The sequence below is a fragment of the Phoxinus phoxinus genome, assembly GCF_949152265.1.
Source record: "Phoxinus phoxinus genome assembly, chromosome: 18".
Lineage (NCBI taxonomy): Eukaryota > Metazoa > Chordata > Actinopteri > Cypriniformes > Leuciscidae > Phoxinus > Phoxinus phoxinus.
Genome location: NC_136893.1, coordinates 17,586,518 through 17,600,211, shown reverse-complemented (window position 1 = coordinate 17,600,211; position 13,694 = coordinate 17,586,518). Strand labels below are relative to the sequence as shown.

Here is a 13,694-nt window from a genome sequence, read left to right as displayed (position 1 = left end):
GCAATTTCACTCAAATATATGTCACAATAAGGAAGAAAAGACTATCGCAACTTCCATTCCATGTTCAATCTAAACAAAAATTGACAGTTAAAGCCAGACACTCTTAGGATTATACTATTTATACAAACAAATTCATCAACAGATAAGAAAAGCCTTTTATTGAATATAACACTACTGTAAAAAAAAAACATTTCATCCATTCATCTCATGACAACATGAGATGGGTATTTAAAACTCAAGGTAATATATTGCCTTGAGGCACTCCTGTAACAAATGGTGAGAATTGGAGAATTGTCATTGTTACAAGTGAGTTATCGAACGAAGAAACAAAACCAAAAATAAGTAGAGATGATGTTTTAATTATTTTCACAAACACAAGGTTTTGTCAAGAACCGAATGGAGGAGATGGTCCACATGACCCCATTCTGTCATCATTCTTGCTTTGAGCAGAAGGGTCACTTCTTATTAGTAGGTGCAATGAAGGAGAATCAGAGATGAATCGGCTCACTGATGACCTGGAGGGCTCAGTCCTTCCAGTGCGGAGCTCACGGGTTTGCCAGTCTGCAGAAAATTAGGTAAAGCATAGAGACATTTTACTGATCCAGTCGAGAAACCTTCCTCAATTTAAACACAAATCTTTGGCTTTGTTTTTATTTGTAGAGCTATTCAAAATAACATGAGCCTTATTAGACGGTGTCTCTTCACCTCTGCTATATACAAGTAAGGCACTGAATGCTTCCCCATATTCGCTGTAGGATGACCAGAAAGGCCAGGAAATAAAGGGCTAGAGTGACAACCTGAGGAAAGATGGAAAAGTATTATCACTGACATGTATTTCAATAGCAGTATGACTGGGAATGAGATCAAACACCACAGATGATGGTGTTTATTGTGTCTTTAAGTTATTGAAATGTTCAGAAAACGTTGACTGAAATCGTAGACCCACACGGCGAATGTGATTTCACCAACTACAACATGTTACTGGATCAACATCTTTGTTGATTCTGGTACAACATTTCAATCAACCAATCAGGTTTGAGGGACAAGTTTACAGTTTATGTCAAGTTTAGGCTTACAACCAGGGATAGGTGCTTTTACATCAGTGTTATTCACATATCATTTCCCTCTGGTTTTAAGGAAAAGTTATGGGTAGGGGGGTATGGGTATCAAAATATGTTGATCTAGGAACATGTCTTACTTGGCAAAATCACGGTGACCAGATGGACATACTAGGAGATTAATGTATACCTGTGAAGTGCTTAAGCTATTCTTCTCACAAACAGCCACTTTTCTGATGTCTCCATAGCCATCTTCTTGTTCCCAATTGTCCTCCGGTGTCTCCGGGGTTGGATTTGTCATCTCAGAAGCCTCTGATTTCAGATCCTCATCTGGTTCAGGGTCAGGTTCTGGTGTCAGAACTGGTTCAGGTTCAGATTCAGGTTCTGACTCTTGTTCATCTGGCGTTTCCTCCACCTCTTGTTCAACTGTAAAGTTTCCAGCATTAATCAGAGGAGTTGTAAAAAATAAAGGATATTAGTTAATCTATTGGGTCTCTGATGCTCACTCTCCATGAAATCCAGCTGGTGCAGAACTCTCTCTTCTTCATCGAAATCCACTTTGTAGTGATTCATGTTCTCATAATCAGGATCCAGGGTCTCCAGAGCGAAGCAATTAGATGCTTCACCAACCCTTCAGAGAAAATGACAGATACTGTTGATTGTTAGATGAAACTTCTGAACAATCTAACAGATGCTAAATTTGCTAAAAAGATGAGACTTACTTCTCAATAAGATCTTTTGAGGTCTATTAGGAAGAGATAAAAATAGATGTATCAAACGTTGCATGGTTGACATTCAAAATGGAGGATTACTGAGGAGCCCCAAACAAAAGATATAACACCTGGACAAAAGAAGCCATCTCTGGCTCCTCTATGGCATTCTGGGCTTCCTGGATCAACTTTGAGTTTGTGTCCACATGCTCACTGTAGGTTTGCAGTAAAGATTGGGCCCAGCCACTCTTTTCTTCCTGCTCAGAAGTGATTTGTTGGTTCATGATCTTACGACGTTCCTCCAGAATGGCAGACATGCGATCAAACTTCTCACACAGAATCTGTTTCTGAATCCTGCTGTTTTCCTGTCAAATGGGCATTGTAAGCATTAATGGATCATCTGTTTGTGGTTAAATGTCTTTTTTGATGTTTCATTGCATGTTATTGTAAAAGTAATTTCTTCAGAAAGATCCACACAAACCTCTATATTCCTGCAGAGAGCCTCTAGTTCATTAACAAATGACTGAACACGGTCATTTGTGGCAACCAAAGAAGCAACTCTGTCATTGAGTTCGGCCTACAAGAAGTGAAATTAATGAATTGTTCTGAATGGTGTAAAGATGTAACACGATGAAACAAACATAGGCCATACCTTCTCTTGCTGGTAAACATCAGGCAGGGGAACTACTTGGCAGTTCTTGTGTGCCCCAAACACCTTACAGAGAGAGCAGGTGGGCAACTGACACGTGATGCAATAAATATTAAGCTTCTCATCTTCATGCTCTGCACAGTTAAACTGTGCAAGAGGCTTTGGTGGTGGAGACCTAGAGCTAGAAACACACTGATTTAAATTCAAGATCAGGTCAAAGTGTTTAATAACCCATATACCAACAACCAAAGCGTCACTATAGAATATATAGCCCATATATTAACCAGAATCTTTTATTGATAACCTTGAATTTTACCCAGACTAGATTAAGCCAGGATTAGTTCAATTATGGCATTTAAGTCGATTTTATAAACGTGTCTTATAAAAAAAAAACATTACTCATAAGAAAAAACAATAGCACCGACATATTTTAAGATAAATCAGTGCAAGTTGCTTTCAGTTAAAACAGCTCAAACACAAATTTCTATAGACACTAAATGATCAAAATGATTAAAACGATGCTAAAACCTGTTTACACAATCTACTCCATGCCTTCTGGTATCTGAATGATAATTTAGACTTTTTTTTTAGCACAAGTAAAAGACCTTTTAATTGCGAAAATGTCTCTCAGGTGTCAATTTGCGGTGAATTTTTTTTTTCTTAAAGTTTATTTTATAAACATTTACTTGACCAAAGCAACTTATGTTTACTTGATTATCCATTATCTTATAATAAAATAAAATAAAATAAAAACTTGAGTTAACAGCTAAATTCTGTGCTCTGTAATCCCCCCAGCGTTGGACAGACGTATTGTGATTGAAAATGAAAATGCAACCAAAATGCAACCCCTGCAACCAAAATCCAACGTCTGTCCGACGTTACTACTCGATACAGAATTGTAGTGGAGTAAAAAGTATGATATTTGTCTTTCAAATGTAGTGAGGTTAAAGTAAAAAGTTTCCAGAAAAAATAAGGCTCAAGTAAAGTACAGATACTCAAGTAAATGTACTTTGTTACTGTCCACCTCTGATTATACCCTATATCATAGGCTACTATATGAGCCATAAAAGCCTGATGTATCAAATATAACATTCAACAAAAAACACATAGGGGCCTACACAAACTTACAGAATTTACTTTTTTTTTTTTGTAGTTTTTTATATAAAGTTTCAATGCTTTGTAAATACTATACGAAACATATCTATATATGTTTACTAGTTCATCTCTGTTGACAAAAGTTATTAAATCAATACACTCCTGACCTGACCTTTCAGACTCCTGCTTGTAAACATCAATAATGTTCTCCACAAGTAAATTCCGCTGCAGTCCATAAACTCCATGTCGGTCCAAGACAACCTCACGCCGACAGGAAGGGCAGCGGAAACGGCCTCCGGTTCCAACCTGGAAGAGAGATGGCTGCACATCTTACTCAGCATGCTGTTCTTCAGCTGTCAGCAGGATTCTTTTTAAGGAAGATATAAAAATTAATAAGGTTGGTGAAAATTAAGATGGTTGACTGGACTAAATTACATCATCACTTTGTTTGACTAATTGGACTCTCATGTACCTCTCTAGAGATGCACCGTGTGTTCTTCAAGGGCAAGATGATCTTACTCTATGGTCTGAACTCTGGTTGTGTGAATCTGCGTTTTGTTCTGTGAGTCCTTTCAGAATTGCTGTCTGGAAATGTGTTAACCCATATGTACTTCTGTAAACGAGCTGTGTAATACAGTCCACATAACAACCATTTACTTGCATTTGGCTTAATCAACACAGACAGTCCTGTCCTCCTAAACATGAAATAGAGATTGTAAACAGAGGAGTTTGAGACTGATCTCACCAGGAATCTTAAAATAGTCATAGGCTATATCTCTCAGTTGCTGAGGCTTATGGGGCGAGTCATATATTCATGCAACCTCGTTCTTGGCTTAAAGTGACACAGCACTCACTCCGAGAGGTCAAAAGGCAAGTGTTTGTGACCTGCAATTAAAATAAAATGTTTAAATCTTTTTTGTGTTCAAAATTGACAAAATTTATCTAATATAATATAATAACCAAGTAGGCTACATCAGAAATCCATTTTCCAAACCGTGTTTTTGTCTTATCCTGAATCATTATGGTACACCTGTAAGTGTTAATCGCTGCGGAGTAGCCCAGTACCTGCGTGACTAATACATAAACAGAGGAAAATAGCTCCGGCTACAATGTTCTTCCGCAAGCCGCATGGAGTCTGGAGATATGTTTATTAACCGCTAGAGCGCCAAAGGTTACATTTAACCTCTTAACCAGCACCCCTATTTTTGAGAATTTTCTGAAAACGACCTCCCCAAATACAAATGTCCGTAGCTCTTAAACCCTATGGTCCACATTCATAAATCTGATCTTTTTTAAAACTAGACACTTGACTCTTTGTTACCCAAGAATCATAATAACTCAAAGTAGCATAGGTACAGAGTAAAACAAGGTAAAATTTACATGAAAGTGACTCACGATTTCTTTTAATGAACTTCACTTAGGGAAAAATGGATCAGACTGTTATGTCAAAGGCCTGAAAACACCATAAATATAAAACTGAATGTCTGACCATGTTTTGATTCAAATTTGAGGATGATACTCCCAAAAATGTAGTTTCTGTAAGCTTTTATTCAAGAAAAGTCTAGGCGCCCTTTCCAAAAGGCCACTTGGAGACTCCAAATGGACACCTGGTAACCAAATGAAATAAGGAGTAAACACTACATACTACATGCATGTATATCAATTCAGAACTGTTCTGCCCATCAAACCACACAAGAAAAAATGATTTCAGCACAACATTTTAACATTTTAACAAAATACTCTTTATTTTGAACAATTATAATAGCAAAAACAGTGAAACAACTCACTTCATGTATACATTCCAAAAATTACAACTAATGAATAAAATGTATAAGAAAAAGAACATTACAACAGTGTTTTTTACTCAAATAAATTACAATAAACTGATTATGAATATCCAATTACAAAAAAAGCAACCGCTTACAGTATTTACAAAGTGTAGGAAGACATGTTGATCAAGGCAGTCACTACCAAGGTTTGTTCTCCAATCGACTGGAAACCAAAGCCACTGAAAGACAGGAGAGATAAAGTGTGTAAGCAGAACAAATAAAATTTGCAACACTGTGTCTGCATGCGAGTACCGGTACTTACCTAATATACTGCCTCACACCAGCATGTCACATTTGCTCCAACTGCGCCGACTCAGAAGACACCCACTGAGAGAGAGAGAGAGAGAGAGAGAGAGAGAGAGAGAGAGAGAGAGAGAGAGAGAGGAAAAACAAGCAGAACAAAACCAAGCAGAACAAACAAAGTCCAAATAGAATAAATTTAACCAATGAGTTTCAAGTCTAGGAAAGATGTAAGATGTGTGCATATGTTGGAACACAATAGCTCACTATAAACGGAAGAAACAGGATGAAAATTTTGTCATGCAAGTGTGTGTATACCCCTGACCGCTAATGTCTCACACCAGCGATGGCTTCTCTTGCTTCATCTCCCTCTTCGGAACTGCAAATCCACCTAGACTTGGGAACATTTCTGGAACATCTATTAGAATCGAATGCTTTAAAAAAAATGTAACATGCAAATTAAAATTACGAACATGAACAAGATCATTAATATATTCCACCCTGCCTATGCCAGTCATTGAAACACTCCCTTTTAGGCAGAAAGCACAGTGGAACCTCACATGTTGCACACATGATTGGTGTCTTCTGATGGCAGAGCTGGCACTTTCTCCGTCCAGCAGTGCTGTTGTCCGTAATGTGCGTTGGGTTGTGGCAAGCATCCTTTGAAGCCCGAGGAGCAGCTTTCCTTGATTCCAAGCCTGCGAGTTCCAGAACAAGTGTTTCCCTGAATGCTTTCTGGGTCAGGGGTTTTTCATTCCTCGCTCTGGCCAGATGCTGGTGCAAAATGAAGGCGTTGACGACAGCAATATCCACAAAGTGGAAAAAGAAGGTTCGGTACCACTTCCGTGTCTTGTGGAGCACTTTGTAGTAGCCGATGAGGGCGTCGGACAGGTCCACTCCCCCCATGAACTTGTTGTAGTCCAGCACAGCACCGGGAATAGGCACATGCACTTGAGACCACTGCCCATCTTTGTTTTTCAACCTCCTTTGCACTGTGTCACCTTCATATGCTTTGTGTAATGTGGAGCACATCAGCACTTCCCGGGTGTCTTTCCATTCCACAAACAGCAGCCTATCCTCTCTGAGCCATCGCATGGACCCTCGTGGAGCATTCCGCGGTAGTTTGTTGGTGATCGTCTTTGGGAAACCGATCCTGTTCGGACGAATGGTGCCACATGCCCAAATCTTCTTATGGAGGAGGTCTCTGAAAAGCATGGGACTAGTGTAAAAGTTGTCAACGTATAGCTTGTAACCAGTGCCCAACATCTTTTCATCTACGAGTGCCATGACAGACTCATAGCTCAGCCCCTTCTGAGATGGCATGGGGGACTTACCCTCATACACGAAGAACTCACAGGTGTAGCCACACAGGGAGTCTGCCAAGACAAAAAGCTTGTAGCCCCATTTAGTGGGTTTGTTCTTCATGTACTGCTTGAGTCCAGACCTCGCCTTGGATGCCACCATCCTCTCATCTATGGAGATGTTCTGATTTGGATGAAAAAATGTCCTGCAGGCATCCCTAATGTTGTCATAGAGAGGCTTGATCTTCCCCAAGCGGTCGTAGGCTGCTGTTCCCTTCTTCTTTTCATTTTCTTCATCATTCTGAGGATGGCTAAGATGAAGAGCGTTTGTGATGGTAAGAAACTTCCTACAGGACATGATCTCAGCAGGAAGGGGAAAACTGTAGACTCGGGACCTCCTCCAATAATCAGTCAGGGCAGAGACCTTCACCAGACCCATGTAAACAACAAGTGCCAGGTAAGAGTTGAAGTCTTCAACCGAGATGTTACTCCATGGCTTTTCTCTTCCTTGCTGACTTTTACCCCCATACACATTGGTGTGCTCAACGATGGTCTGGAGCACAGACATTGAAAAGAAAAGATGAAACAACTGCAGTGCTGTGTAGGATGCAGTTGTCACCAACTGTGGCCCAGGTGTACGAGCAGGCCTAAATACAGGCTGCGAAGGTCCAATATCATCCTCATCCACATTGTGCCATCTTTCCTGTGAGGTGCTAAGAGACACAGTAGGTACTGACTGGATCCCCCTCCCCCTCCCCCTCCCTCTCCCCCTCCCTCTCCCCCTCCCTTTACCTGTACCTTTACCTGTACCTTTACCTTTACCTCTGGTAGCTGAAGCAGATTCAGATGGAGATGGAGAAGATGAAGACTGCCGTGGTCTCTTTCGTCCCTCAGGTCTGGACTCCGGATTCCAGTCCTCATCCATGTCAGTTGAAGGCCTATTTTACAGCACAGGAAAAACACACACACACACACATTTCAGTTTGAGTCAAATATGAGAGACATACTACTATTAGGAGAATCAATATTCGGTCATATTACAATAACAAATGCCTGTTTGTCAAATACCTTAGTCTATGTTTGTCAAATACCTTACAATGCTCAGCATTATAAATGCTTTATAATAATTATATATTTTTTCCACATATCTTCACCTGACATCTTGTAATCCTTTCCTTCCACTATTGTTATATTCAATGCATCGTGTATATATGTGTGTGTGAGATATAAATATTGCCTTTATGTAGAATAAACAGCCCTATCACCTAATGTTACTCGTATAACGTTAGTCACGTGTCTTTGCTAAGTTAGTCATCTCATTTTAGTCAAAACATCTTCACCGGACTTCTTGTAATCCTTTCCTTCCATTATTGTTATATTCAATGCATCACATATATAATGTGTGTGTGTGATATAAATAATGTATTTATGTATAATATACATCATAGATATACACTCGTGTAGCCTCGTGTCTTTGCTAGTCATCTCCAACGTCATTTTATAATCAAAAACATGACATGAACAGAAAAACTGCCAATACTTGATAAACATAAAAATTCAAGCCAATGTGTTGAAACTTACCGATCTAAAACGGGATCGAGTCCATGGACAAACATCTCCTCTTCTGCCGAATCGACGCTCGACACCGTGCTCTCGCTGTCTGAGAAGCATTTCTCCGCGTCTTTCTGCTGCTCTTCGTCACTACTTCTCATTACCTCCTCCAAAACACTCTCAACACCACAAAAACTCTTCTGTAGTCGACGATCCATGATGGAGATATCAATGTATGTCAAATATAAACTCTGGAGAAAATCCGTGCGTTGATACGAGCTCCGTGTACAGAAACAATGACTAATCAGTGCGCTCTGTGCGTAAAATGGCGTAAGCGCACGAGTGAACGCACTTGTATTTTGACAAATCTGCTTGCATAATCTAAAGCAAACTGTCAATCACTGCAATCGTTTTTTGGTTGGTTAATGCTCCCATCAATCAAAACTTTGCTAATTAGACATTGGCTGGCTTCATTCAGGCTTTTATCCAGTCAAAAACCGAGGTGCGAGATTGACAGGTTGCTCAGCCTGTCATGCGCTCCCTTGATATTTTGATCCATTACAAAGCTTGTGATTGAAGGAGAGTAAAGGAGGATGGCTCTATTTACCCGGAACAGTCTAAACTACGGGGGAGATAAGGCTTTTGAACTTTGGAAAACAGATTAGAATCGATATTTTATTGAAAATGAACATGATGGATTACTCTAACTCAAAACGCTCATGTAAACAAAGGAGTATATTTCGTTTTTTTCCCTATTTTGTTGTTGTTTTGGATTAAACAGTGGGATGCATTTTGAAGAGTAGACCCTTACATTGAAATGTATGCTGGTGTTTCTTGGATTCGTCCGAACTGATCTGAACCATACGCGATCAAAGATAAGTATTGCCGTTCATTGTGTTCATGTTTACAAAGTCAGTCAGTCAGCATTTGATTTAACCCTTTCCACTCTGGTGTATTGATTGCAAAAACAAGCTCAGAACATGATTCTTGAGTGTTTTAGCTTTCAAATGATGCATAGTTTATGATAGTTGATTGAATATATGTTATAAAAAAAAGGTAATAAAAAGTAATACACGCATAGACACGCCCCTTCCGGCCCGCCCGCGGGCCGGTGCTTGATAACAGGTTAATTAAAAAAAAAAAAAAAAAAAAAAAAAAATATATATATATATATATATATATATATATATATATATATATATATATATATATATATATATATATATACATGCATCTAGTTCATGCATGTCCCTAAATTACATTATCTGATGAATTTCTCTGAATTGCAATTAACCCTCTACCGCATGGTGTTGCCATATGGCAACGTACTCTTTCTGTTAATTTCCTTGCCACTGTCTCTTTAAGAAAACATTCTCGTGTTTTTTGTTGGAATGAGAAGACCTTAGTTTAGCCAATGATGTGCTTTGGTTAAGTCACATGACATGCAGGTTTTTTTTCTGGCGCGATTTATGACAGACTGCGTCTCTTGTCGGTAGTTTCTGAAAGCAAATTTAAACATCATTCAGAAGCAAGGACCAGCCCATATCACAAACACACAAAAAACGGAAACTTCACCTCAGGTAAGTTATGATGACATATTCACCACTCAAAAAAGTTTTTATGAAATTAGTTTTTGGTAAATCGATCAAATGTCTGTGTTGCCAAGCGGCAACACTGTGCGATAGTGGAATGACATTATTGCAATAGTTCAGCTAGCCAGAAAGGTCAGCTGCAATCTGTTAAGCTGTAACAATAACAATATTAATGCTAGTGATATAATGTTTATTAGTCATATGTTAAGGACTGCCTAGGCATTTGTATTATGGAAAAAAATCATCTAATTTACATGGCATTTTTACTTTTGATTAGATACAGTATGAATACAGATATATCAGATATACAGATATGTGTGTGTGAGATGGGTAGGTTTAGGGCTAGGGTTAGTGTAAGAGGAGAGAATATACAGTTTGTACAGTATAAAAACAATTACGAGTCCCCACAAAGATAGTGAACCAGACATGTGTGTGTGTGTGTGTGTGTGTGTGTGTGTGTGTGTGTGTGTGTGTGTGTGCGTGTGTAAGTTTGTACTTGTGCAGAAAGTGACAAAGAGACAGAGTTATGGGTCAGGTCAAAGAATAGGTCCAGAAATCAAATCATCCGTAGATTTCTACATGGTTTTCACATAACATTAATGCATGTTTGCTTATGTTTCATTAGATCAAGAAGAGGTTAGAGCTGCCCAGTGCCCACCATTCCAAAAGAAGCCGTTCCAGGATGGAATGTTGAATTTCCATGAACTGCAATGTTTTTATGTAAATGTTTTTATGTCAATGTTGTATGATACATGATGAACATTATTATATTTGTTACTAACTGTATACATTTGCAATTGAATAATATTAATAAAAAAAATTATGAAATTCAAAGAATATAAAGCATTATTCAGTTAAAAAGAATGGAATAAATAGAATCAGTTGGAAGAATCATTTGTTGGAAAGTATGTATAAGGTGTTGTTTATAAGTACTGTGTTAAAGCTTATTATAGCACAAATTGAATCAACACAAACAACAAAAATATTAACTTTAAGTAAATTTACACTTATTCTAAGTCATTTCCACTATTGTATGTTGTTGCCATATGGCAACATATCATAAAGTACCTTAGAATAATATTTTTTCCAAAAAAAAATTCTACAGCACTTCAAGTTAAGCCATTCTAAGAAAAGAAAAAGAGTCAAATATTTTTTTTTATAGGTCTAGCATAATGCGTGCGGTAGAGGGTTAACAAAATGTCACTTTCTAATAATCCAATTCAGATTTTAATTTAACCTCCTGCTCATAATTAATAAAAAAAATGTAACACATAAATTAAGTTCAGTTCTTAAATTCTAAATTTTGTCCAACAATGGTTCTTAGAGGAGAAGAGATTAACAAGTGTTCCTTTGGACCACTTTCCCAACTTACTCATGGCTTTGAACTATATGAGGAAGTGTAAGGGAAGACTGGTGAGGTATCAAACTTCAGTTAGGTGCAGAAGAGGAGAAGGATTATGCAGGCACAACATTTAGCATTACTAAGGACTCTCTTTTCATATCAATACATCCATTGTGCATTGCATGAGCGCTAAACCCCCGACGGCTCAAATGCATCAAATGTAGGCCATCACCTATTTTTATACCTCAGATTGCAGGCTGGGGATTGAGTTTAGACATTTACAATCCCCACCTGTTGGGTTTCACATATTAGCATGTACAGTATAGGCTACAAGCACCTTTACATGTTATTGACCATCCATAGTTCTTAGCAAATAGCATTTTAGCTCATTGAGAAGACTATGGTTTATGAAGGAAACTGGCACTTCATGTCATGTACAGATGAACTGTCTGTGCACACTCTTGATCTAAAATATATATATAGAAATAAAATACAGAAGAACCTTTTTCCACTATAAAGAACCTTTTGTGCAATGGAAAGGATCCTTTGCACATGCTATTTTGAGAATTTATCATCTTAACAAAGGCTTGAAAATGTACTTGTAAGCATGTTTCTGATGGTTACCCTTACGAAAAAGAAGTTTAGTCAAGTGTGCTATTAGTATATTTCTTTGAAACTAAAAATAAGAAAGTCGACCCAGGAAGGGTTAACGACTGTGACGCTTTTGGGGTGTTGATGATGAACTTGATCTACTCCATCTGTGTTTTGATCATCGTTCTGAATCCCATCTGGATTTTTTTTTGTTTAAAATATATACATTTCTTTTAATGAAACATACACACACTGAAGTGTTGATAAAAATGACACATGAAGCTAGAATAAAATGTTTTTAAAAATGGGAAGAGTTAAAGTACAGTTAAAGGTATATTTCAAGTACAAAATATGAATATAGGAACATAGTAATATACATAAAAAGCGACTATAATGTGTAAATAGGAAACTATTAGTATGATGTTGTTCACTTGAAGAAAACATACTTGAAGTATAAAACTACTACAGTAAACTACTGAGAGTGTACTTTCATAAACTAAAAAATATGCTACAAGTATTTGACTAGTAAACTATCTGTATACTTATAAGTTCACTTGAAGTATAGTTGCAGTACAAATGAAAACTGTAGTTGTGAACTCAAAGTTTACATTTAAAGTATACTTTTATACACTAAAAAGTGGGCCAATTTAGTCCCAAGTAGGCTAGTATTGAAACTATACTTCTAGAGCATTGATATTAGTGTACTTAGCTTACATAAAGTATACTTAAAATACACATGAACTTTACTTAAGTATACTTCATAAAATAAAATTGAAGTAGCCTATTATTTTTCAGAGGGGTAACACAAAATGTTCCTACATCCACACATAAACCATTGGTACACACCTGGTACAGTTCATTGGCACACTTGCGGCAGAGGTTGTGCAGACAGGGCAGAATAACGACAGGTTTCGTAAACACGTCCAGGCAGATGGGACAGATGAGTTGTTTCTCCAGCGTCCCCATCGAGGGGTCTTTGTGGTCAGAACGTATATCCAGTGGAAGAGACATGGCCGTGTGCCCCCGCTGACCCCACACTCACTGGGAAACTAAGTTAGGAGAGCGAAACCACAGCTGAGGAGATGCGACGCCACCGTCTCCATGTCTCTGTGCTGTTCTTATGTGGATTCCCAGTCTCTCGAGGCAGAGGGCCGTCGCTCTGCCCCAGTGCTCCAACGGGACGATGGGGGCCTGTGTTGGTTTGCAGCTGGAAATGTGTGCATGTGCCAGAAGGGGAAGGTGTCTGGTTTCTTGCTGGCTCACTGTGACACACACCCTTGATCAGTTGTGCCCATTTCAGGCAGCCAGTGGAATGCTGGGAAATATAGATGATGCCCTTTCTCCTGTTACTCCAATCATTCATGTCCCCAGTCTTGAAACCAGCCAACAAAGTAAATAACACCAGAATAGCAACAGCATTAGAGGAAAGAATGTTTATGAAGTGCACCTGAATCTTTTAACACAAAAACACGGGTGTATTTGAGTTTCGACTGCTTTCGTCCATACAATAAAAGCCAATGGGACGACACTTTGTCAAAGTTCAGACTTTTTAAAAAACATTTTACTTTAACACATACATAACTTATCTTTCCCTTCAATATTTTTTCGGCTTAATATTCTAACTTTGAATTGAATTAAGATTTATTTATTTCATCCCTGTAAGTGTCAAAAGCAACATTAGCGCTTTATTTAGCAGGTCAACTGGCTTTGCACAAATACACAAACACCAGATACTT

At 38.3% G+C, this 13,694-nt stretch overlaps 2 protein-coding genes across 4 annotated transcripts; both read right to left on the bottom strand.

The window, feature by feature from the left end:
- Positions 1-137: 137 nt before the first annotated feature.
- On the bottom strand, positions 138-13,167 carry trim101 (tripartite motif containing 101). 3 transcript variants are annotated; one of them, XM_079589038.1, is made up of 10 exons: positions 12,805-13,167; positions 3,685-3,833; positions 2,421-2,598; positions 2,250-2,345; positions 1,900-2,133; positions 1,781-1,803; positions 1,565-1,689; positions 1,249-1,484; positions 706-797; positions 138-561 (listed from the first exon to the last, which is right to left on the bottom strand). In XM_079589038.1, exons 1-9 carry the CDS (start codon positions 12,967-12,969, stop codon positions 711-713), a joined length of 1,293 nt encoding a protein of 430 aa, XP_079445164.1. In that variant the 5' UTR covers positions 12,970-13,167; the 3' UTR covers positions 138-561; positions 706-710. The 3 variants fall into 3 exon arrangements, with proteins under 3 accessions (XP_079445164.1, XP_079445165.1, XP_079445166.1); XM_079589039.1 differs by having other exon boundaries at positions 2,421-2,592; XM_079589040.1 differs by having other exon boundaries at positions 3,685-3,818.
- Positions 4,673-7,623, bottom strand: LOC306986135 (piggyBac transposable element-derived protein 4). Its single transcript, XM_079589037.1, has 2 exons — positions 5,604-7,623; positions 4,673-5,520 (listed from the first exon to the last, which is right to left on the bottom strand). Exon 1 carries the CDS (start codon positions 7,448-7,450, stop codon positions 6,068-6,070), a length of 1,383 nt encoding a protein of 460 aa, XP_079445163.1. The 5' UTR covers positions 7,451-7,623; the 3' UTR covers positions 4,673-5,520; positions 5,604-6,067.
- Positions 13,168-13,694: the final 527 nt, after the last annotated feature.

What these genes read in the sequence shown, in the direction of transcription:
- LOC306986135 (XM_079589037.1), bottom strand. Translation starts at nt 7,450, where the DNA reads ATGTCTGTGCTCCAGACCATCGTTGAGCACACCAATGTGTATGGGGGT.
- trim101 (XM_079589038.1), bottom strand. Translation starts at nt 12,969, where the DNA reads ATGTCTCTTCCACTGGATATACGTTCTGACCACAAAGACCCCTCGATG. An exon ending in ATGTTTACCAGCAAGAGAAG is followed by an intron (nt 2,346 to 2,420) that starts GTATGGCCTATG and finishes CACTTCTTGTAG; the next exon opens with GCCGAACTCAATGACAGAGT. An exon ending in CCAGCTGGATTTCATGGAGA is followed by an intron (nt 1,485 to 1,564) that starts GTGAGCATCAGA and finishes GAAACTTTACAG; the next exon opens with TTGAACAAGAGGTGGAGGAA.